This window comes from Capsella rubella, unplaced genomic scaffold (genome assembly GCF_000375325.1).
Source record: "Capsella rubella cultivar Monte Gargano unplaced genomic scaffold, Caprub1_0 scaffold_3, whole genome shotgun sequence".
NCBI classification, from domain to species: domain Eukaryota; kingdom Viridiplantae; phylum Streptophyta; class Magnoliopsida; order Brassicales; family Brassicaceae; genus Capsella; species Capsella rubella.
The window spans coordinates 1,080,217-1,104,285 of NW_006238921.1; the positions used below are offsets into that span (position 1 = coordinate 1,080,217).

At 33.6% G+C, this 24,069-nt stretch overlaps 5 protein-coding genes across 5 annotated transcripts; 1 reads left to right on the forward strand and 4 right to left on the reverse strand.

Moving 5' to 3' along the window:
• Window positions 1-878: 878 nt before the first annotated feature.
• On the reverse strand, window positions 879-2,812 carry LOC17892887 (NAC domain-containing protein 46). The gene is made up of 3 exons (XM_006298012.2): window positions 2,386-2,812; window positions 2,016-2,296; window positions 879-1,775 (listed from the first exon to the last, which is right to left on the reverse strand). The coding sequence occupies exons 1-3, from the start codon at window positions 2,585-2,587 to the stop codon at window positions 1,239-1,241; spliced, it is 1,020 nt and encodes a 339-aa protein (XP_006298074.1). The 5' UTR covers window positions 2,588-2,812; the 3' UTR covers window positions 879-1,238.
• Window positions 2,813-8,773: 5,961 nt separating this feature from the next.
• On the reverse strand, window positions 8,774-10,508 carry LOC17893195 (NAC transcription factor 47). The gene is made up of 3 exons (XM_006297897.2): window positions 10,237-10,508; window positions 9,804-10,150; window positions 8,774-9,627 (listed from the first exon to the last, which is right to left on the reverse strand). The coding sequence occupies exons 1-3, from the start codon at window positions 10,403-10,405 to the stop codon at window positions 9,040-9,042; spliced, it is 1,104 nt and encodes a 367-aa protein (XP_006297959.1). The 5' UTR covers window positions 10,406-10,508; the 3' UTR covers window positions 8,774-9,039.
• A 4,816-nt stretch (window positions 10,509-15,324) lies between these two features.
• On the reverse strand, window positions 15,325-18,650 carry LOC17891258 (apyrase 1). The gene is made up of 9 exons (XM_006297534.2): window positions 18,016-18,650; window positions 17,466-17,594; window positions 17,304-17,360; window positions 17,130-17,222; window positions 16,718-16,923; window positions 16,496-16,587; window positions 16,200-16,417; window positions 15,924-16,113; window positions 15,325-15,635 (listed from the first exon to the last, which is right to left on the reverse strand). The coding sequence occupies exons 1-9, from the start codon at window positions 18,331-18,333 to the stop codon at window positions 15,523-15,525; spliced, it is 1,416 nt and encodes a 471-aa protein (XP_006297596.1). The 5' UTR covers window positions 18,334-18,650; the 3' UTR covers window positions 15,325-15,522.
• Window positions 18,651-18,824: 174 nt separating this feature from the next.
• On the reverse strand, window positions 18,825-21,222 carry LOC17891613 (aquaporin SIP1-1). The gene is made up of 3 exons (XM_006298378.2): window positions 20,817-21,222; window positions 19,788-20,060; window positions 18,825-19,274 (listed from the first exon to the last, which is right to left on the reverse strand). The coding sequence occupies exons 1-3, from the start codon at window positions 21,102-21,104 to the stop codon at window positions 19,116-19,118; spliced, it is 720 nt and encodes a 239-aa protein (XP_006298440.1). The 5' UTR covers window positions 21,105-21,222; the 3' UTR covers window positions 18,825-19,115.
• A 927-nt stretch (window positions 21,223-22,149) lies between these two features.
• LOC17890884 (agamous-like MADS-box protein AGL28) lies at window positions 22,150-22,758 on the forward strand. The gene has a single exon (XM_006300105.2). The coding sequence runs from the start codon at window positions 22,150-22,152 to the stop codon at window positions 22,756-22,758; it is 609 nt and encodes a 202-aa protein (XP_006300167.2).
• The last annotated feature ends 1,311 nt before the right edge of the window (window positions 22,759-24,069 follow it).

Below are 24,069 nucleotides of genomic sequence, written 5' to 3' on the forward strand. Positions count from 1 at the left end.
CGAATATCTATTGTTCCCTTTGTGAAAATAATATAAGTATACTATACAATTTACTAGTTTAGCTCATAAAAGAAAAATATCATACCAAAAATTTAACATCTTGTGTAAATTCTCAAGCTTATAGTACTAATAATTGTTTTGAGTAAGAAAACGTAAAGGATCTGGAGTGTAATAACTAAGTTCCTTAAGACAGAAGACTTAGGGATCTGGAGTTTGTTTTTACAAGAAACGCATCATTAATTACTGTCCTTACTTAGCATCTTTCCAATTAGTTGACAATTATTTAATCAAAATGAGCCTTAATAAGCTAAATTATTATCCTTATGAGAAGGCTTATATGATGCCCAGATTCAGGGAACAATTCACGTGTTTTGTGAGCTGTGTTCTTCTCTCAGCTTATTCAGATTCTATATGTCCATAGGTATTGAGATGACAAGTTTTCATAGTATTACTATTACCTGTAGTTACGTTGTTGCTCCAGAAGTCATATATATACCTCTCTTTTTTTAAAAAAAAACAAAGTAATGGTGGTTTAATTAGTAAATTGGAAAATGTCCTGAGATTTTTTACGAACGAACCATGGTGAGCTTGTGGGACTAGTAGTATGCATGAATCCCTAACCGAGTTTTTTTTCCAACTCACAGAAAAGACTGGTATCAGAACAAGGGTTTGATACAGCATATTCATTAAGCGTACATGTAGATTTATTTATGTCTTCTAATTTTATTATGTAACTAATGAAGCTTAAATGAGAACTATATATTCGGTGTGCTATTGAATACAATGATATAATGTGTATACATATGTGCTGATATATATGCTTAAAGTCATGTATATATACCAGCTCACTACGAAAAATAAGTAAAAAAAGTAGGCAGTGAAACATTAAAATTGTAAACATTATTTGCATAGATACAACTGCTACGGCCTCTCCAGAATATAATAACTTTACTTGAAAATCTTAATTTCCAGAGACTAACAAATTTAAATATGTATAATATATATGTACAAGTTAATCACAAAGAAACTCCATAACTGATAACCCCAATGACAGCCCTTTTTCCCCCAAACTAACATCTAAGTAAACAATCATCTAACCTAAAGTGCAATGCCTAAAAAACCTAATAATCTTATGTATATGTAAATATACACTAACTAATTACATGATAAAAAAAAACACTACACAAGTAATCAATGTCACTCTTCAATCACAATTAATAAATAACCTTCTCCCAAATTTATTTAGAGTAGAAGTCGTCGTCCCAAAAGATCAAGTCATCAAGATCATCACACGCCGACTTGCTACCATCCATCATTAATGCCGCATCGGCTGCCGGGTTCATCATCAGAGGATAAGAAGATATCTCCGGCGTCGCAGTTGTGTTCACATCGGTACTTAAACCGGTTTCTTGAGACCCACTCACAAGAGAATTTTCCAACTTGATCATACCCTTGTTATTATTGTCCGAGCCTGCCCCGTAACCCGAATCAGATCTGAAATTGTTGCCAGAATGGTAAGGGAAATTGAGGGTTTGGGTAGGGACTAGAGCGGTTGTAGGATGGTGGAGGACGGGTTTGAGGTCGTGGCCGGCACCAGAGAAGCTTGGACTGGGTTGACTCAAGAAACCTGGATCTATGAGAGGAGGGAGAGATGAGAAGTCTAAGAAATGATCAATGTTGTCAAGAGAGTCAATCCTTGAGATATGGTTTGGGGCGATAACAGTAGTAGTAGGAGGAGCGTTCTTGTGAAAAACCCTACACACCACCCATTCATCCTATAACCACAACAACAAAAAAAAGCAAAAAGAAAAAATTAGCTAACTAATTAAGTTCCTAATTAGATTTTATGTTTTGAATTAATCGTGAACGAAGACGTAGACAAGATAATAACTATAAGATAAACACTTCCTTACCAAACAAAAAAAACTTTTATGCATCAAACTCCGATCTGTTTTATTGAACCGATCGAATCAATGTTTTGCAAAAAAAAAAGAAAGGAAAAGGTTTTGACATACCCTTGCAGTTTTGGGGAGGTTATGATACGAATATTTGCCGTCAAGACGATATTCATGCATAACCCAATTGGTCTTTTCGCCTTTGGGAGCTCTTCCTGTATAGAAGACAAGTGTTTTCTTCATCCCGACAAGACAACCTTTGCCTCTAAAGATCTCCTTGTCCTTCCCGGTCGCCTTCCAATAACCGGACACGGTCGCACGGTTCGTCCTCATCCCGGTTGGATACTTGCGATCCCTCTGGCAGAAAAAGTAAAACTCCTTCTCCCCCATCTTTGCCATCTCTGCACTCAAATTCGATAATCAGAGTCTTGATCGATGATAATGTTTGGAACGGTCAAGATAAATAAATAAAGATCTTGACTTGACTTACTTGGTAGATCCCATGGCTCGTTCTTGTTGAGGTCGGCTTGACCGATCGCCGCCGCGGTGAATCGGATGTTGAAGACCTTCTCTTTGAGGTAGTGAGTTATGATCTCTTCATCAGTTGGGTGAAACCGAAACCCCGGAGGCAAATCCACAACCTCCTGATCTCCTCCTTGATTCACAACTACACTGCAGCCTTCTTCCACCATCTTTATATATGTATGTTTAATCAAGAACAAGAAAAACCCTTGATGGATATATCAAGAAAACAATAATTCTTTTTAGGAAAGTTTAAGGTTCTCGGTCGAGAGGTATGTGCTTGTTGCAGATGCACGTAGGTGCTGAAGAAGAAACAAGAGGTTGAAGTAAGAAAGAAAGAAAGAAAGAGAAGCAAAGGTTTCAGAATTTTGAGGAGGAACTATCTATGCAGTTAAAGAAAATGAAAATAAAAGTATGTGAAGGTAGAAAAATTATCTTTATATAGAGGGAGATAAGAGTTGAGAAAGAAAAAAAAAAAAAATCAATAATTGTTTCTTTTTTTTTCGGTGATTTAGCAGAGAGACACGTATGGTCTAAGCAACTTCTTTACTTGTTGAAAAAGCCCGCACAATTAGAATTCACTTAAAAAATATCTTAAATAATTTTGTATGAAATATAGAGCAATTAGCATTTATATATATATAGGTCTACATACAGCTTCACATAAATGTTAATATAGATTTATTTATTTTCATAATACTAGTGTCAATTATTAAACCTAAGAGAAAGATAAAAGAAAATTATTTTTAGTGGATCAGATAAATATGTATTTTTATTTAATATATGAAACAAAACGATTTGTTGGGATGCCGATGGAATTTTTCACAAAATTTCATATACTAGTATTTTAGATTCTACAACTAAACCTTCGACCATATGGAAACGCGTCTACCGCATAAATATAAGATTAAATTTTGTTTTTCTACATTTCATAGGACTATGTCAGTATAGTCTATCTTATGGCTTCCTTAGCCACTCACCAAGAAAGGAAAAAAAAAAAAGACTTCGACAGCCACACATATGACATGCATCTACCTTTTGAAAATAACCTCTTTTGGAAAGAAAATAAAAGAGTCGTGTGTGGCAGACAAAAATAAATATATAACCTTTGAATGAAAATATATACCACTTAAAAAAGTGTTAAAAAGGTTTGGATTCTCTTCGTATTAATTATATACGTGGACCATATTATTGATAAAATGTTCGTTTCTTTATATTTTTGATCCGTTGTCCACAAAACATATTTGTGTGTTAATGTTTAATTCGTTTATATTGTATGTATTATATGTAGATTTCAAGTTTTTTTTTTTCTTTTTTCTTTTCTAAACATGGATCAGCTAGTAATTTACCCACAAAGTCTTCACGACTGGAAACGTAGTCTCATCAATACCCATGTGTTAGTAGATTTCAAGTTTCTACGAAGATTTATCATACGAAAGTAAAACTGAATACGTCGATCACATAAAGTGAGGAATGAAGTATATATGGATATGACTGAGTTGCTCATTTCGGGTATTTTATTATTTGAGCATGGCTTTTGTCAATTAAAAATGAAAATACAAAAATAAATGATCATCTTCGTTTTACAGTTTAAACTTTCTAGAATTTGTATTTTGATTTTGTCAATTATGGTTCGTTCAGAAAAAAGGATAATTAAATTGATTTTTTTGAATTTTTTTTTAATTTATATGAGTTTGGAATCCTATCGTCGAATCAACTTAAGGTATAGTATAAAATTATACGTGTTTGTAGTTTGTGGATTTGATATTATAAAAAGCTAATAATAATTTAGCAACAATTGTGTGGTGTGTATCTTATTAACCTTACCAGCGAAGCTGAAGGAATACAAATAATGTTAAATTATCAACCAATTGGTACAAGTGTGACGTAATCTTGGAATTTATTATTGGTATATAAGTAAATATATATATAAATAGTGTCCTCTACTGTTTTAAAATTCAAATCAATAATATAATACAATATATCTTAAATATTTACAGATCAAATATTTGACATATTTATGATTATGATTTGGAATATAATTTTAAACAGAAATCGAGTTGGTACTCAATAAAAAGAAATTAAATAAAAATAGACTAAAATACTACTAGTTGTATATGTTGTTTTCCAGGATCTGACGACGAGCTTGGTTTTGGTGCCCATAAAGCTACAGTTTGATTTTAGTATTGAAGAAAATAAAAATAAAAAAGGTATCTTTGAAAAGTTTCAAACTAATGTGACGCCAAATCTCCAACTAACTTAACTGTCTGGATTACATATTTACATTACCTAATTATCTGGATTTTTACATAAATCAAATATTATACTTTTGATAAAATCATTTTTTCTTAAACTGCTCATAGATACACATACAGTATATGCCTATGAAAAAAGTATATGCCTATGCTTTTTTGCAAGAATATTAACATAACAAATTAACAATCCAATAAGAAAATTTCTTTATTCTAACGCATATGAAATAATTAAATAAGTCATTAAAAGTCAATAATACTCGCACCAACTCACCGACCTAATTAATCGTTTTCAAACATTAATCAATAGAACTCATTGTTTTTTTTTTTAATTACCAGTTTAATGCCAATCTCGATTTTGATTGTTCGTATTACAAATTATTGACCGACTCTTATTCTTCTTCCTTTTACCGATCTCACGCACCTATGGTATTTTCTTTATATATTCATTATTGGAGTACTTGTATATTGCATCAAATAATAGTAATAGATAACGGAAACTGGATAAGAATAACTTTATCAGATAATGAAAATTGTTGATACAATAATATATAATGTGGACCGCAAGTTATGGAATATATAATAAGGGACTTACAAAATTAATAAATTCTAAGAACGAAGAACAGTTCCTCTTACATTTTTTATATGTATCTTTTGAAATTTCTAAAATACCTTATATTTATATATTAATTAGTACAATTTTTTCGTATTTAATTGTTTTTGGCGCGTGGACTATTCCCATCATCGTATTACATATAGTAGTAGAAGAAGATTATTATAAATGTCAAAAAAAAAAAAAAAGTAATGCTTAAGAAGGTTGACTTTTTGCTTCCAAAGGCAAAAGACTTCAAAGCAAAGGAGCAGCATCAATTTAGTGACGTCATTTGACGTAGATTATGACATCAGCGACTCCCTTATTGGGTCACATGTGGCCCCAGCCCAGGCCTTTTAAGTTTTAACTGTCAATTATTTTACACCTCATCCTCCTCTTCTGCCTTGTGTTGATATTGTTTATACTGAGAAATATTAATTATATATCAAATTACACAAAGACAAAATAGATTATTTTACCATGTAAATTCGTCTTTTCAAAAAATATATATATATATATATATATAATATTGTATATCGTATTAAGATCATAAGCAAAACTTGGTCATATATATGTCGTAGGTACCATAATGGTATGTGTGATGGTGATGATGTCATTCAACCATGCTCAAAGTCATGGCTACCACCACTAGTCATCGATCAGTCATGCGTGAGTAATTTACACAGAAAATGTATATACTGATTTTAATGTTTACTATATCTTTATATTGGAAATCTTGTAAGTTAATCCCACCAATAATAATTAAAATTGTAGTGTAGCCTTCGGAATCAAGTGGGTCGACTAGCTTATTATATATAACTACATATAGCTATCTAAAAAGACTTTCAATTATTTGTCTTATATTTTTTATAAGACAGATTACTATATATTAGGCATTAGCTATTTGGTGTTATTAGTAATTTTCTGCCGTTGCAGAGTTTTTGGTATTCAAACAATCATATACTCTCGTTTTTTAAACAGTATCCGTTTAGGTGTTAAGAAAAAGGAGACATCATAATTCATAAGAACTTTACATGTCCCTTCTATTGTTTTTTTTATTTTTAACTATAATTTGGGGGTCATATAAGTATTAGTATATTTTTGGCTTGAGGGGTCGTATAATGTTTAATCAGATGGAATTGTCAAAATATTAGCTAATAAATAAATGGATCCAATCTCTAGTTTTGGACACTTGTATACCAATTGGTTATATATAAATCAATAAAATTTTAGAAAATAATAACGATTGTATGGCCGGCTCGCGTCACCTATTCTACTGAAGATAATATTGTTAATCAGCCTAGCATAGATACATATAACGTATTTGATTCTCTTCGTCTCCCAGCTCGTTTTCTAGAAAATCAAAAAGCGAATTTGCTTAACATATAGAAGGATTGAGCAATGGACCGTCCTCACATTTTGTGTTGTCGAGACACACTATCCAGAATATGCCGCCAAAGATGGGACATCCTCTCTTAATTAAACATTTTGTACACTATATATATATATATAAACACATATAGTCATTTTACAACGTAAAACATTGAACAATTTTACCGGGTGCAGCGCACCCACACCTACCAACAAATGGAAGGTGCGATCTCTAGATTATTATATATAACTATGATATAATTAATCAGTGTGAACTTCACACATGTGATGATGATGATGATGATGTCCGTCAGCATGTAGTTTCGTTTGTTTTGTCTGTATATATGATCTCCTACGAAAAAATAAAAACTATACTATAAACATGAAAAAGAAGGTGAAAAAGAAAACACAAAACAAAGAATTAGCTGATGATGGCAGTAATAGAGCCAGTATATATTCACGTCATCACGTGTAATTTGTTTCTCACTCTTGATTTTTTTTAGCATCTATAAAAAAAGGTTCAAATTAATTAGTCGGTCTTTTCGTTTTATTAATGATTCCAAGTCCTCGAGATGACTTCAAACAATTTACAGATTAAGCTTATACATATTAGAAACGACTTTATCGATGACAAAAAAAAAACGACTTTATCAAGGTTCGGTGAAATTGCTCCGTCGTTATCGTTACAAAACATATATCCATATAAATTAAATAAAGCTAAGAATATCTAAGTGCATTTAGCCTTGATATTTAGTAAGTCTTATCCTACGTAGTTAAATTATCAAAATATAACAATCATATTTTACGATAATTCCAATGTTGGTATACGTTTTGGATCGTGACCGTTCCCTTTGTATGTATTAGCAGAACTTTTCTGCAATAGGAGCTGGATCCAGGTTTAGATGGGACTTATTATTACGATATATATATTATTGGCATAATTCTTGAAGGAAGGTTTCAAACCTATGATCATTATATAAAAGAAACCAAATTTGCGAAGCATAACAGTATGAGGACAAAAAAAAAAATCTGGTTTGGTTCTTTTCAAAGTGCTCCGGAAACCTACCTTGCCTTTTGGTTTGGTTCTTTTCAGCGGTAGTCCATCTCTCCGAGCTTTTGATTCCTCTCCTTGCTTCACTTTAATTCTTGTCTTGTTTCACCTTAAATTTTAATCATTTTCATGTTTAAAGTGTATTCTCAAATGTCCCCTCTTTTTGAGGTTTGAAGAAAATGAATAAAATATATATTTAAAAAAAAAAATATAAAAAAAAAAAAAAAAATATGTGTTGTGTGAAAGTAACGCGTAAGATTCTTCTCTTCGAAAAATGAATGTGCTTAGCTGTTATACTATGATGATGGAGATGTATCTCTTGGGGGCTGCTATATGTATATTCTACCGTAGAATTGTTCTTCTACGTACGTGTCTAAATGATCCCACAATAATGCAGAAAGAAAAGAAACACAAACTCTCTAACAAGCGTTAGCAGTCATTCACTAACATGTCTCTCTTGTTACATATGTAAATACTACTTCTGGATGAAAAAGAAAAAAAAACAAATATAGCATGTGGATAAATTCATAAAAAGGCACAGACGTGTTAATTGTTACTAAATAATTTGAAAACAACGATAGCGACTGGTTCGGTTCTGTTTTCACACCACGATTCCACCGCAACGGCCGTTTAGATGGTTTGCATATCTTGTTGCCCAGAAAAATACTCCATATAGGCCATTTGATGCTCAATGGGCCGTTTATGCCCATTTATTTATTATTCAGAAATTAATTGTGAATTTACCATGATGATTTAGTTTTCTTAACAGCCAAATATAAACGATGATTCAACAAATAAGTTGTGTACGCAAGTAATTACGAAGATGATCCTTCGAGGGCTACCGAAAGAGAGCATAAGTGGAATTAGTCTCCACGTGGCTTTACTAGAGAACGCAAATCATGAACCGTCCAACTAAATCACTCTTATACTAATCTTTATTTATATATAATGGTTGTGATGTATACGTATTAATCAACAGTAACTAGCCCGGGCAATTTAAAACGACTTGTGAAAACGATAATTTGCAGATTCTTTCATTATATATTTCTATGATGGTATATGCAAAAATATTAAGAGACTGAACCATAACTGTATAATAATTACCTCATAACCGAAATGCAAAAAAAAGTATCAAACACTATTTCAGTACTTTTAATACAAGCTTTGTATTTGGTATGACCAAAACACAGTTCTACATCAACTACTGTTATTCTATAGATATATATTTTTCTTTTTCCCCCCCCACAATATAGTTTGGTAAATTTCTAACATCAACCTCCTACTTTTCAATCATATTATATCGAATGGTCCCTAATTCGCGATTAGGTTTTCAAATTAATAATATCCTCTCTCTCTCTAGCGTCCTTGATATTGAAAGTGAGAAGAACTCATCAAGAGTTCCTGGTTCAGGAAACTAGATTGTTGAATCATACCATGATCCAGGTGGTCTACACTATTATTGTAACTATAGGTGTTCATCATCATCGTCTTCTTGGAAGTATTGTTCATCGTTTCTTCCGCAAAGTCCAGTGATCTCTCTCTTTTGTTTCCGACCCCGCTTGTCTCTGAAGCAGGAGAGCTCAACCGTGGTAACTTTTGATCCAAGTAATGGTTTCCGTACATGTCAGGATTAGAGAAATTACCAATCGTGAAAGAAAAATCTGATTGATCATCAGTACGAATATCAGGGGTTTCGTTTAGGAAATTTGTGAGGAACGTCAAATCTGTAGCGTCTAGTAAGTTTGAGAATGAACAAGAAGACTTCTGACGTTTAAGGGGCTGATCGTTTTGCTGCTGCAAATTTGGCAAAACGGTTTCGCGGTCTACGTATGGTTTGTTGTGTTTCTCCTCATGCTCTTGATTGCTTGTGACCGAAGGAACGTCAGATGATGACAATGAAGCGTGTGATTTCTTGTAAATCCGGCAAAGAACCCAATCATCCAGCTGCAATAAATAAGCAAATATAAAATTCATTAGTATTGGGACAAAAAGAACAAAGAGACAAAAAATAATATATATTCCGGTCCTGTAATAACCGGTTTTAATATGCCTTCCGGTTAAAATAGTTGGCGGGTACCAAAAAGAAAAACACAAAGCTAAAGTCTGTAGCAAAAACCTACCCTCATCGAATATTCTTTAGATTTCAAATTCCTATCTCCAAAATTATTGACTTTGCTACTAGAAGAGTTGGCTCTTTTTGGGGAAAAAGATTCGGCAAGACGATACTCATGCATGATCCAGTTGGTTTTAACACCTTTTGGAGGCTTTCCTTTATAAAACACAAGAGCTTTTTTAATACCAATGTTTTCATGAAACCCTTCACCATTTGCTACCGCAATCAGTTTATCTGTTCCGGTTGCTTTCCAATAGCCAGACGCAGCCGCTCTGTTTGGTCTTGCTCCGTTAGGATATTTCCTATCCCTCGGACTGAAAAAATACCACTCTTTCTCTCCAAACGGAGCTTTAGCTGATACAAATCAAGCAACATGTTAGCAAAATATAACACTAATATATAAAAAGAAACATGCATAGACAAAAGTAAGAGTATATTACCAGGTAAATCCCATGGATCGGATTTGTAGATATCGACATCGGCGATGATCGAAAGAGGAACAGGGGAAGAGGAGACTTTCTTTCTTAGGTAATGGAGAATGAGTTCTTCATCTGTTGGATGAAATCGGAACCCCGGTGGTAAACTCGATCTTGGATCCTTGCTTATCATTGTGTTCTTTACAACGATTGTTTAAATTCTTCTACCAATAGAAAATCTTGATCGATATATAAGAAAGATCAAATCAAAGGAGAAAGATTGTTTATGGTAAGGACTGAGGAGCAAAGATTGAAATTTTTCGTAGAGCAGGTTGCGATGCCAATTTATGGTGTGTAGATTTTTGTCGTTTAGCAACTTGTTTGTATAATTGAAAAAATATTAGACTACAAAATCATAAATGAAAATACAGAATATTATTTTCTGTAAAGTAGACCGGGAAAAATATCCAAAGGATTAATTTCTGTAATAAAGAACTGTTAGAAAAAAGATTATTACAACTTTTATTGAGAGAAGAAACTAACATGTATATTAACGTCATCGAACTCAAGCATGTTTTATGAACAGAAACTTGAATATATAATTTACTTGAAATTTTGGTCGTTTTGTACAAGTAGTCTATATATATATTAAATGTATCATTTTGTATAAATAGTTTTCACAAAAGTATTTCTAATTATCCAAGGATTGAATCCAAAAATTTGAGAGTATATTTCTATATAATTATGAGAATAGTCCCCAATCTTTCCAACAAAATATAAATAACATGGTAATTAAGGACCTAATTAGTATGAACACAAAAGTCCCGTTTTTAATTATATAATATATAAAAATAAATTGTATAATTTGTGTCATTGTATTGAGAGTGTGAATAATTGAACAAGTTTTGTTAGAGAAGTGGACCCAAATGGGACAGCTGTGTCCTCCGCGATGACATCTGATTGGTTAGTTTTACTCTTGTCCTAACCATATCCACGTAAGCCCAGATGCGGCTGATGACGCAATCCATCATACACACTAGTCTTTAGCTAATTGAATCCTTCCTCACAAGCAGTGAAAAATCAAATAAAATATCTAGACTTGTTACGAGAAAAAAGTTTATAGTAATGAACTTTTTCATATTGTACTATTATAGTTGTATAATGTAGAATAAGAGCGTAAATTCACTTCTTATGGATTATATATGTATCTTCAATAAACATCGATAAAACAGTAAAAACCTGACACGTAATTAAGTGTGATATGCTCGTTGCTTTCTCTGATTCATGATATTTTCCAATTTTGTTAGGTTAATTGAATTTTCCCTATTTTCTTAACATAGATAGCAATTATATCATTCATAAAGGGTGATATTAGGTAGTACGTACAAAAATAGAAATCAAACATATGAAAGACATTTTCTTCTTCCCTCAAATATAATAAACTAAAGGGATAAGAACAACTTTAATTAAAACGAACTAATTAAAACCTTTACACAATTTGTTTTTCTCTTGAACTGCGTGTGATCAATTCTAATAGATAAAGTTTGAATGATAAAATAAACAAAATCGAGATATGATTGGAGTAAATGAGATAAGAACTAACACAAAAACGTTGAATCAAATCCATAGAGAAAGAAACAAAAGTAATCTTTGACCATGGTACCACACACTCTCTATACCATGTGTAAAGGCTAAACATCAATAATTTGTTGACAAAGAAAAGACGGATAATGCTGATTTAATGTTATTAGTGTAATTACGTACGTGTTTTGTCTAATGAAGCAAGTATTAAACTAATCTTAGTTTTGATATGTTTCTTGGTGGGATGCAAAACAAGTTTTAAACATTTGCTTCTTCCAAAAGAGCAAACGTGGGATCATAAACACCCACATGATCTATTTTACGATTTCTTTATAACGTACTTAATTAGTTTACTAGCTTAATTATATCTGAATTATGTTATTATTAAACATACTTATGTAATATAGATAAAGTTTTGTTTTCTTTCTTTTAATTAAAATGATAACGACATGCCACATCGGCATTCACACACACACGCAAACCACACGCTAAGCCAATTTCCTCCAAAAATTTGGATTTTTCTAAGTTTTAAAATACGTGGCAGTTATTTATTTTTCCAGCTAAAGTATATTTTGGTATAATGATGCAATCAATTAAACCAATAATAATTGAACATTAGTTTTTTTGCTAAAGAAAATTAGTTCACCGTATATTTAAGATACTTCATATATAAGTTTTTCTTTTCAGAGAAAAGGGAATTATATGGCTGTCAATTATTTGATATATATATATAATCTATAGTTTGCAAGAATAAAAAAGGGAGGGTTCATAAAATATTCAAAACAGCTAACGTTAAGTTAATTTGAACGTCATAAAATATATCATCATATATGATAAATTTTATTACTTTGACAAAGATAAGCAAGTGTAGTTGTAACTTTTCAAGGAAAACCTAGATATTACGTAAAAAGTAATTTGTTTGTAAAGTCGCATGTTACACGTACGACACAGTCTTTCGAAACAGCTTGATCCTATAAAACGCTTCGCGAATAAATTGATCAAATGTGACTTTTCTTTTTAGTTTGGTTTGTATGAAATGGAGTTTTCTCATACGCTAATATAGTTAAAACAAAAAATTCAAAGTTAAAATCCAAAAGTCTCCCCTCATATAGTACTCTATATATATATATAAATCAACCAATTAGAACGTCGTAATAAATTAATAAGCACGAAAGTTATATAGTCAACGTGCCAGCAACCACACGTGTGACTTTCGATTCGTCTGCATATTATAAATGTCAACAATGTTGCACCTAGCTATATAGCTTAAAATCGTTTAAAATGCTTATTAAAATCGTTCATTTTAATATGCTTAAAATCGTTTTCGAATAGGAAACAAATGACGAAAAAAAAGAAAGAATAGGAAACAATTACTGTATGGATAGTTTGAATAACTGAAAAATTAACTATTTTAAACGTTATTGCTACAATGACGAATAGTGTTATATTTGGAAAATAAATTATACCAGACGAGTTATTTGAATATAGACCCGTATTATTATTATTTTAATATTTCAGCATACATCGATCAATATACGTTATAGAACATTTAATATTTGTTCGGATGTTCAAGAATTTGTGTGTGTCAAGTGTCAACATTCGAACTTATTTAATGATATATCATGCATTTTTTAAAAATTAATTATATTTTCCTATATATATAAATATACTTTGTTGATAATAAAATGAATTTGACATCATATCAAAAAAAAAATATCATTTGAAGCAAATACGAGTGTGCATGCGTATAGAATAGATGGTTTGTTGTAAAGTCTAAAGTTGTAGGAATATAATACGGAGAAATAGAGAACGGTTGTAGAAAATTTGGAAAACGCCAAATTCTAAAGAAACTTGCTTTTAGGAAGAAGAAAAGAAATCGAAGTATTATTATAAATTGATGATAAGACAAACCGTAAAAGATAGCATATGCCAAGAGAATGAAGTAAGTCCCACACTGCTGCTAAAAAGAATTAAAGTTTTGATATTATCCACTTGAATGCAACTGTTTCTAAAAAAATTGGAAAACAAATCGTGATACATAAAACAACGATATATGGATGATGGATCAGGTCATTGTGTAATGGATGTCTATATATAAGATTGTAATATTTCTATGAATCATTTCATCAAATTTGGTTCCTACCTAGGTAGAACGTAATTGCATGGTTACGACGATTAATGTTTGGAATCTACTAAATTTTGTATGCAGCTATATATATATTATAAATATATCTTAATTGATATCATTTTCTTCTCCTTTTTTCCTTAAGCCTCTTTAGATTTTGAGGTTGCTATTTTTATTTTATTTCGTTTATGGAATGAATGATGGGTACTAACTTAGTTGAGTAGCTAGTGGTCTCTTTACGTAATATATAGGAATGGTATTTTGTACTTTTAGCACTAATTTTCTCCTCTTTCTTTCTCTTTCTCTACTTTATAAAGATAAAGATATGTTAATATTATCATACACATAAATATATATATATATATATATATATATATATATATGTGTGTTGGATCATTCTGTTAAGAAAAATATCTAACAAAATCTGTATAGATTTTTGTTTATCATCCTCAATAAGACAATAAGTGTGGTCTCGGGTGTGGCTAGATACAATGAACGCTTACTTGTTCTACTCAAATTTGAACACCCACTTGTCAAGCTTGCAACTACTCGCCCATCAACTTCTTATACTTTAACGTTCTCGTAGACCAAAAAAAGAAGAAGACAAAATTGTATCTTTTTCTCTCCCTTAAGTTTTTATTTATCGATCATCATATCTCATGTATTAAGAAAACAGTCTACAATGGATATGTTGAAAAAAAACGAACCTTCAATATACAAACAAACCAATCTGTATAATATTTGTTTAGTTCAGTGTGTTACAACTTACAAGCAACCAATAGTCATTTGACAATTGCGTATATAACTATATATCCAACCACACGAAGGTTCTATTATATACTGTATATTGTTTATTAGAAGTATTGGTAATGTATATTCTTTGGTCTTCCAAGTCAAGTTGGTGACATGAAGATTAGAATATGGGGTGGGCGTGTAAACGGTCACAAATCAAAAGTAGTTCAGTTTTATATGACAAATGCCACACTCATCTTTATATATAACGTATAAGTTCCAAACTACTGTATTAATGTACCTTTCTTTCTTCTGCCTCTGACTGGTCAACGCTAATCCCCAACTCTTTTTTGCGCACATACTTATCTTCCAAAGTTTTCTTTCTTTTCTCCAACAATGAATTCAAGGGAAAAAACATATTGGCCTAATTTGGGAATTTATTGGGATTTTCTTATTTGATTCTTCTACATGGGCAAAATCTTATCATGTGAATAAATCAGTCAATCCAATCCCCAATTATTGGAGGTTTGAAAGAAGCCACAGATGGAAGATTCTTAATGGGACAGACACCACTACAATCTCAAATTCTCTCAATCAGTCAAAAGAAAAAGGAAATGTTTTTATAAGAAAGAAACAGAGGTTACGTAAACAGTTTATATTACAAAAAAATAATATAAAAATTAGGAATATTAAGAATCGATACTCTTTTCTCTAGATGATTGACTATTATTTTGTAACAAAAATGGATAGTAAGGAGCTAAGGATTATGATAAAATAACAAAATTTTGAGGTGGGATAAAAAGTTTTGGGGGAAATTTTGGGAGAAATCAAAAGAATACGGGGTTTTGTGCAAATACCCAGAATTGCCTTCCTCATGGTGAGGATACTGCTTCTATGGCGCTTCCTAGTGGCCAAGCAGCTTCCACGGCGTAATCTCCGTATTTCACCTTCTTCACTAACGTTATTGTTTGTGATGGCTTCAATCCTGTTTATTTTGTAAATAATCAATTGAGAATCAAACACGTTTTTAATCAAACCTATCGATAAATTAATATGAAGTATCAACTATCAAAGGTTTCAACTTTCAAGTTGGAGGTCTCAATTTGGTTTCTAACATATGTTTATGGTATTTTGATAAATAATCTAACACATTCCAATTTATGTTCACTACCATTATCATGGTAATCCAAAATTATCATCGGACGACTAATAATATAATGTAAACTGAGATTTTAGTTAGTGAGTTGCAAAAAGGCAGGAAAGAGTAACGTACCGAATCCATCGACGAGAAGAGTATATTGGTAAACAAGATCCAAGCACAAGTAAGGAAGATTATCTTCCTCCACGTGTGGAAATTTCGATTTCCCTTCTTCCATTCTCATGCTACAAGCTTTGTTGGCCGCTTTCTCAAAGTCAAGTGGTCGAACCTCAGCCACAGGTTGCTTTGGGTCAACAAAACCAGCCTGTCACCATCGTTTATGTTATTGTCCATGATGGCTCAAAGACTAAGTGCTTACTAACGCAAAATAAAAGACAGATTATATAGTACCTCTGCAGCTCGATCAAAGAAAAATGATGCAACGAACATTTTCTTTTGGCCACCACCGCCTCCACCATTCCATACTCCACCAAAAGTGCATTTCATGTGGGTGCACAGTGAATCATTGACTTTGAGTGCATTAATAGCTACTCGCCGGCATTCATCTAGACTTGCACCGGATGAAGAAGCTGTGGCTTTGAACGCTTTTCCTCCATATTTGTAATTACCTGAAATGAATCACTTGGTTTAAAGTGCAATCCGATCTGTACTAGCCCACTTGTTCCATAGTTCTCGTTTTCACTTACCAGCGTAGCCGGTCACCATGCAGGGGTTGTTGGAGTCCTCAGAAACTTTCAAAATCTCAGCTCGGGCAGCAAGTAACCCGTAATGTAGGTAGCTAAAATCAGCAAGCCGATAAGACATTGCGTTAAAAGTTGAAAGATAAATCAAACCCAGTTTTATATATAGCATGTAAAATAGAAGAAAGAAAGATCTAATGAGTACACAAGCAATGTCAGATACCCAACCTATGAACATAGAGGAAATACTTCCGTCCCTTCAGATACATTTCTCTGACATAAGAATCCTCGCCTTCTAATGGTTTTGGTGCAGTTGCAGCATCTTCCTCTGGTATAGCATATGCCATTTGAACCGAGCCCCCTCCAAGGTCAACCACTCCAACTGTATCTGAGTACGGCTTTCCCAAAGTCCTTAGCAGGTAGTTAATTGTCACCTTAAGAATGAACAATTTGGAGAAAATGAAACTTATAACTTGACTAAAGTAATAAATATCTGTCCAGGAGGTTAAACCTCCGACTTTCTCTTCAGGATGAAAAATAGGAAACACAACAAATACAGGCACAAAAGTCTAACTATACTATAATAGAACAAAAATACGGACTGGGTCTGACATGAATCTAGGAAAGACCTACAACATACCCACTGATAAGAACCTTCCTGAGTTCCATCCAGAACAGTCACTGCATTTGCCTCGGTCTTCAGCCTGCTTCTATCTTTCAGGAGCTCCCTTACCTTATAACAAAATTACCTATTTTAGTATAAAAGCTAGATAAACAGACGAATGTTTTAAGAAAACATATTAACTAAAATTACCGCTTGCAAGATGTTTTCAGAAGCTTTGTGACCCAAAGCCCTCAAGCCTGCAGTTGCCTAGAAATGATATGATGCAAAACAGTACAAATGATTAGCATAAAAATGGACGACAACATGGATAGCTCTGACTGTATTTGTGTGAAACGAAATTGTTGCCAATACCCCAACTCTGACAGGAGTCTTTGGTCGCAACTCACGAGGAACAGAAGCTTCTGCTTTATCTAGAAGAGATACCAAAGAATTTGCTGATTGCCGAGGATCATTAGGATATGCACTTAAACCCGGTTTTAGCTGAAATATAATAAAAGTTCAGAGAAAAAATTATCAGTGAGCTAAAAATGCCAACAAAAAGCATATAACATTAGTACAATGAAACAATGAACAAAGGGGTGATGAAGTTTAACCAATTTTGGAACTTGAAGAACCAACATATAAGTTTCCCACTATTTCTATAATTTGATAAAGTATAGAAACAGAGCCCGAGCAGGTTTCCAAAACCAACAACAGAAACTTAGCTAAGAGCCTTAGACTATTGCATCATTGATTACAAACTAGAATATGAATCAAATATAACGAACAGCTTAAGATCGATCTAGCATTGCCAAAGAAAGATCATTCGTCTGCCCAAGGAAAGGTGCAACGATCGGAAAAAACGAAACTTAGGCATAATATTTCCGACATGCTAAACTATCAAGCAAAAGAAATGCAATACCTGTAAGAAGAGCTCGAGCTCATTCTCCAAAGGAACGAGATCCAAATTCTGGTCGAAACAATAAACATGCACACGGCTTCCAGAACTTCCAGCATCGAAAATCACAGCGTAATTCCTCGGACCCCTCGAAGTCGAACCTCCCTCGTGGTTTTTCATCGTGTACTCAATGACAGAGACGGACGTCGATGTCCCCGGCATTAGTAGAAGCACAAGTGCGATTAACACAATGGGAATCGAAATCACAAGTAGAAGACCTCTATGTCGATGGATCTTATCAGCAAGAGATTCGTGCCGTCCGATCGCTCGCTTCGCCGTCATTTTCCCTCCGTCGATAGAGAGAAGACCTTGATGAGAGTCGGAAGTAGGAGAATGGTTACCGGACAATCCGGTGGCTAGTCCTGACTCCAATAGCTCAGAAGCCGAAGGAGAACGGTAACGGATCTTGTTCCCGGTGGCGGAGGACGCCGATGTCTTTAAGGACTGCGACGGATCCTTTAACGGATCCAGATCGGCGATCGATTGCAAGTTGTAGTTGCTTATCGGATTGATCCTATGTTTCGATTCAAATTCTGCCACACAGATCTGAATCGGAGAATTTGCGTGAACGATAGGACCAAAACAGAGACGTTATATGTTTATATGATTTAAAGATTACGGAAGAGAAATTGGGTAACATCCACGAAAAGCTGGTTTTAGTGTAAAGTTTAAGACAATATTAAAATATTAAGGCGAATTAGAGCTACATAAAATTAAATTATTTCGGTTTGAGAAAATAAACCGGAAAAGAAAACCATGCCAGACAAATCCTAAAAAAACCAAACAAATTAGAGGAATGAACCGATAGGAGCAAACTAATCCAGAAATTGATTTGTTTCTAAACCGGAAGAGGGTCAGAATGATTTATGAACAAACCATATATAAAAGGTTACCTCCTTACAAATCTATAAAATAAGCGAGTGAATCTAAACAATAATGACAAGGAGACTTTGATTTTCATTTTTTTGTAGTCTCCTTATTTTAGAATGGAACAACTTTGCGAGTCTTTCTACCGGCCAAACCAGTGAAGAACCTGACTGGTGGACTCTCACAATTGGGTTTCCTCAAGCTTTCTTTTGTTTCTTCTTCTGGGGTCGAGGTGGAGGGAAGATAGAGCGGAAGAGCAATGCAGCAGATAATGCTCCTACGAAGGAACTAATCCAGTAGACGTAGACATGATCCCATGTGTTGTGGGAGCTGTACATGTATGCCCACCCAAATGCCTGCATTGCAAACACAAAATGGTTATAGAAAGCTTATCGATCATTGGAGGGTACAATATTCATAATCCCAGGTTTAAGAGTGTTGGAACTAAACGTATGATCTGTAAATGTGACACAACACCATATGGTTGCTTCTGCAATTTATCAGGTGATTTTTTATGGGCCACTCTCTTCCTAATGAAAGACTATAAGAGACTAGTTTTAAATCGAAGAAAAGTTTAATAATCTGCATCACAGTTAAAAATGAGGAATAGCAACACAACTATGACACATGTAGCTGATCTATACACAGCTCAAATGATAATATGTGCGAGAGGTTGATATAAGACAGTGCAAGAAGAAGCACATAATTAAGTATTAATCAATGTGAACAGTCTTTAGTGGTTTATTATATAGTGAACTAATAGAAAATAATAGACTTATGAGGAAAAAAACAGAGGGTGACATGATGTGAACACTGAAAATGCATACTGGATGTGTCAGGCAAAGGAATGAGACATAATGTATACTTACAATAGCAGGATTCATGGCTGGTCCAGTGTATTTAGACCCGGCGACAACAAATGAGATGGTTGCAAGAGCAAGCAAGAATGTCTTAGCTAGCAATCTCCGTGGACCCCTGAGGATAATTAGCAAAACCGCAAAGGTAATACCAAAACTTAAGACCGTTTCTGCAATAGCTCCAGTGTGTACATCAACCTGAAGGGAAGGCCCTGAAATCATATGCTTGTACTTCTCTGGTATGAACTCCATGATGGCCAATGCACCTCCTGCAGCACCAACTGCCTGGAACACCAAAAACATTTCACATTTGCTTTTCAAGTATTTTTTCCACGAATAAGAAACTTTGTTTCTCGGGCAAAACGATATCAAAATCAAAAATCAGTTAAAAGAAGGATGATTTGTTCCAGCCAAGAGTCATTTTGCTCGATTTAACTCTCCAAGGAGTACAAATTACTCCTTGCTGAATCAGGTTTACCAACTTTTACAATTAATAGTGTCTTTCTATCTCTTTATGTTATAAAAAGAACCACAGGGACATGCAAAAAAATCAGAATAAAGCTAAAGAACATAAAAAAAGAAGATAAGGTTTTCTTTTCCTACTTTAATTAAGTGGTAAACACATCGATCAACAAACCTAACAAACGTAAAAAGTTAATAAAAGAATTTGATTCTCTGTGTTCTTCTTTACAAGAAAACTCAAATCGGGCTATACTAACAAGATCAAAGTGAGAAGATCAGACTCGTATGTACCAAAATATCTACGATGATGAGACTAAGCAAAAGAAGTCGATTTCTACTTCAACCAATCTACAATGGGGCATACAAGTGGGGACAAATCTCATGATAAAGCATATACTAAATAGATTGAGATCCAATGATTCATGCACAAATTAGATTCCAAATTAGTAGACAAGCCTATATACCCATTTGAAAGAAATTATCACAGATCACAGATATTGACTAAATCAAGTAAACCCGAACAGGATACTAGTTAAACAGTAAGTAAATAAATCAAAATTTAGACTTAGAATTGTGTACCTGAGCAGGTAATCTGATGGCCAAGGAGAAAAGAGTATCTCCAGGGATACCAGCGACATAAAAGGCTGCGCTTCCGGTAGGATTGAAGCTAGCACCACCAAAGATCACAGTGAAGATCGAGACGTAGACGAAAATCATTAACGTCAAGATCACCAACGGAGCCCAAGTGATACCCTGCAAATCGCCGGCGGAGATAATCGCCGCCGTCTGAATTCCGAAGGTTGAGGAGAGGACGACCCAAGAGAAGGTCATCAGCATATCCCCAATCGCCGACTTCACCACACCCATCTTCTTTCGTGAGAAATCGATTAAATTTCTCTCTGTTTTTGGGGATCTGGTAGTGGTTAGGTACTTCGCCTCTGTGCTTTGGTTTTGTCACAGCTCTTTTTCTCCTCGAATATATTTCTTTTCTTTTTTATTTAATGGAAACACGAAGATATCTTTGAATGATTAACCTAACCAATAGTCTTATAGATATTACAATTTTTTCATAGAAGAAAGAAGATTTTTATTCAATTAGTTGAAATTAGACGTGGTTTTAAATTCTAAAGTGATGATTTCTATTTTTAAATGTTCAACTCAAGCATAAAATTTCCATCAGATTTGATTCTTAATATTAGTTTAACTTTAACCTATGAGAGAAGAGAACAAATAAGATGTATTTTATGATATATATAAATTTGGAAAATCAGAATTTGATGGCAGCCAAATTTTATGACATACTGGATATCAAACTGTAAAGTCGCCATATGTACAGTTGACGTTTTTAAATCATGAACGTAATACATGTTTTTGTGAACTTAAACATTTTATGAATTCAAATGTTTCGAGTTTTTCAACAAGTGTTTATCTTATTTTTGCAGAAGGAGTATATTATATATCCTTATGATATGGAAGTTATTTATTTTCTTTTGACATAGTGACTGGCTTCTGGTTATTATTTTGAAAGCATGCTGATGTACATTCCCAGTAAGGGGGTTACTCAAACTTGTAACGTAAAAAGCATTCTTCCATGAATGGTCATTTCGAAGACCAGCTTATTCTACATCAAATGGGTTACCATAATAGTTTGTTGACTGATTAATTATAGATGTTATTTTTCTTTAATATGTCAAAGTGGTTGCCAAAAATATTTAGTCAAATGTGTTAATTAGTCAAGAGACACACTGTCTTTCATTAGATTTACATTAATTAATGTGTCTATTAACTCGTAACGTATATGTCTATCTCTTCTTTTCCTATAAATAGATTGTGTCCCATGCATGGTATCATCATGACATAAAACTAAAACACTTACTAGAAATCAAACACTTTGGTCTCTGGAAAACAAAACATGTCAACGAAGCTAAGAAAGGGAAGACAAACAAAGGGGAAGCAAAAGATCGAGATGAAGAAGGTTGAAGACTATGCTGATAGGATGATTACGTTCTCAAAACGTAAAGGCGGGATTTTCAAGAAAATGAACGAGTTCGTAGCTATGTGCAACGTCGAAGTGGCTATCTTGGTTTTCTCTCAAGCCGGAAAGGCGTATACGTTCGCATATCCGTCCATGGATGAAGTGGCAGCCAGGTTGAAGAACCCTTGGGGACAAGAACTTGTTGTGAAAGACGATACGGTACCGCTCGTCGAAGCTTATAAGAAACGAAGGATCCAGGACCACATGATCAAAATGGAGGCACTCGACGAGGAGCTTGCGCAAGATCTAGAGAAGCTGAAACTGCTAAAGAAATCAAGAAAGGAAAAGAAGGTGGGCAAAATGTGGTGGAACATTCCTCAGGAAGGCTTGAGCATGAAGGAGGCACAGCGAAGGCACCGAGCACTTGTTGAGTTACATGATAACTTACGTGAAATGTTTATTTCACTGTCGGGAAACGGGGGTGCTAGTTCATCTTCTGCTGGTAGTTGGGGATGTGACCACTCTAGTGGTGACGAATCTGGTTAAACTGAGATATTTAATTACTGCGTATTTGAATAACTGTTTTTGTTTCTGCTACATGATCATTTATGTGACATGGCTCTCTCACCAATTCACCATTGGGAAAAGATGTGCTGATTCATATGCTGGTCGTGCGGATGGGACGTGGACATTCTAGTGTTGCATGGGTCATGATCTTTTTTTTTTCGTTTTTTCTTATTGGCTTGAAAAGTTTATAAGTTGGAGGATTTGTGATATGTTAACTGATAAAACTATTCACCAGCTTCTATGTTTCTTTAGTTTGGTCGTTGTATTCTGGATATCGTTTTAATCAAATGCATTTTAAATTATGATTTTAGTGTTTTTGTTGGTAACTAGGAAGCTATATGGACCATAAATTCATAATCTCTTGCAACCAAATACTGAAATGCCATGATTAGTTTTATACTTTTATTGATTAGAAATAGTACACAATTTGAGGTAGTTAATAAATAATAAATTACTTGTTTCGAAACGATGCTTTTTGTTTTTGATACAATTAAACACCATATATTTAAGTTTAAAAGAAATCCCAATACCGTACATTAGGCCAAGAAAGGATAAAAACTTCAATATATTGTTAGTCCATGCACATGAATATATATGGATTAATCCAATGGCCTACATAGATCCCTGCATCTCTTTCATATGCGTCTGAGAGACGTTGCAACTATTCATTAACCAAACTTCAAATTTTCTATAAGTAAAACAAGATCAATCATTTCATAACCTCTAGTATAGCTGTCGAGGAGTATTTATTAGTTTAAGATTTTTTTTTAAGGTTTTTTATTAAACATTTGTGTCTTGATTTTCACAAAAAGAAACCGTAACCAAAAGCAAACTGGCAAGCCATTGCCAAAAAAAACTTATGTCATATTGACACAGTGACGCAGAGAATCCGATTTCTTTTCTGTCGACCAACCATTCTGTCACATATTTCCCGATATGACCAACTCTTCGACTACACGGCATATTGTTGTCAGCTCCCGTACCAAGCAAACCAATAACTTTCGACATAACCCCTTTTTCAGCACTAGCAGTCTTCGATTCGCTGAACTACTCTTTTTACCGATCACAAGGAAGTAAGTCAGGCTCAATCAAAAATCCAGCCATCAAAACCTATAATGGCAATCAAAATCTTGACGAAACTACTGTTAACCCAAACCCACCTCCATAAGGATTTTCTAATATTCGGCTTTTTGGATAGAATTCACATGTAGTTACATACTGTATATACTAAAATTATTTTCATATAGACACATAACAAAATATACATGTTCCTGTTTATTTCTTTTTTTA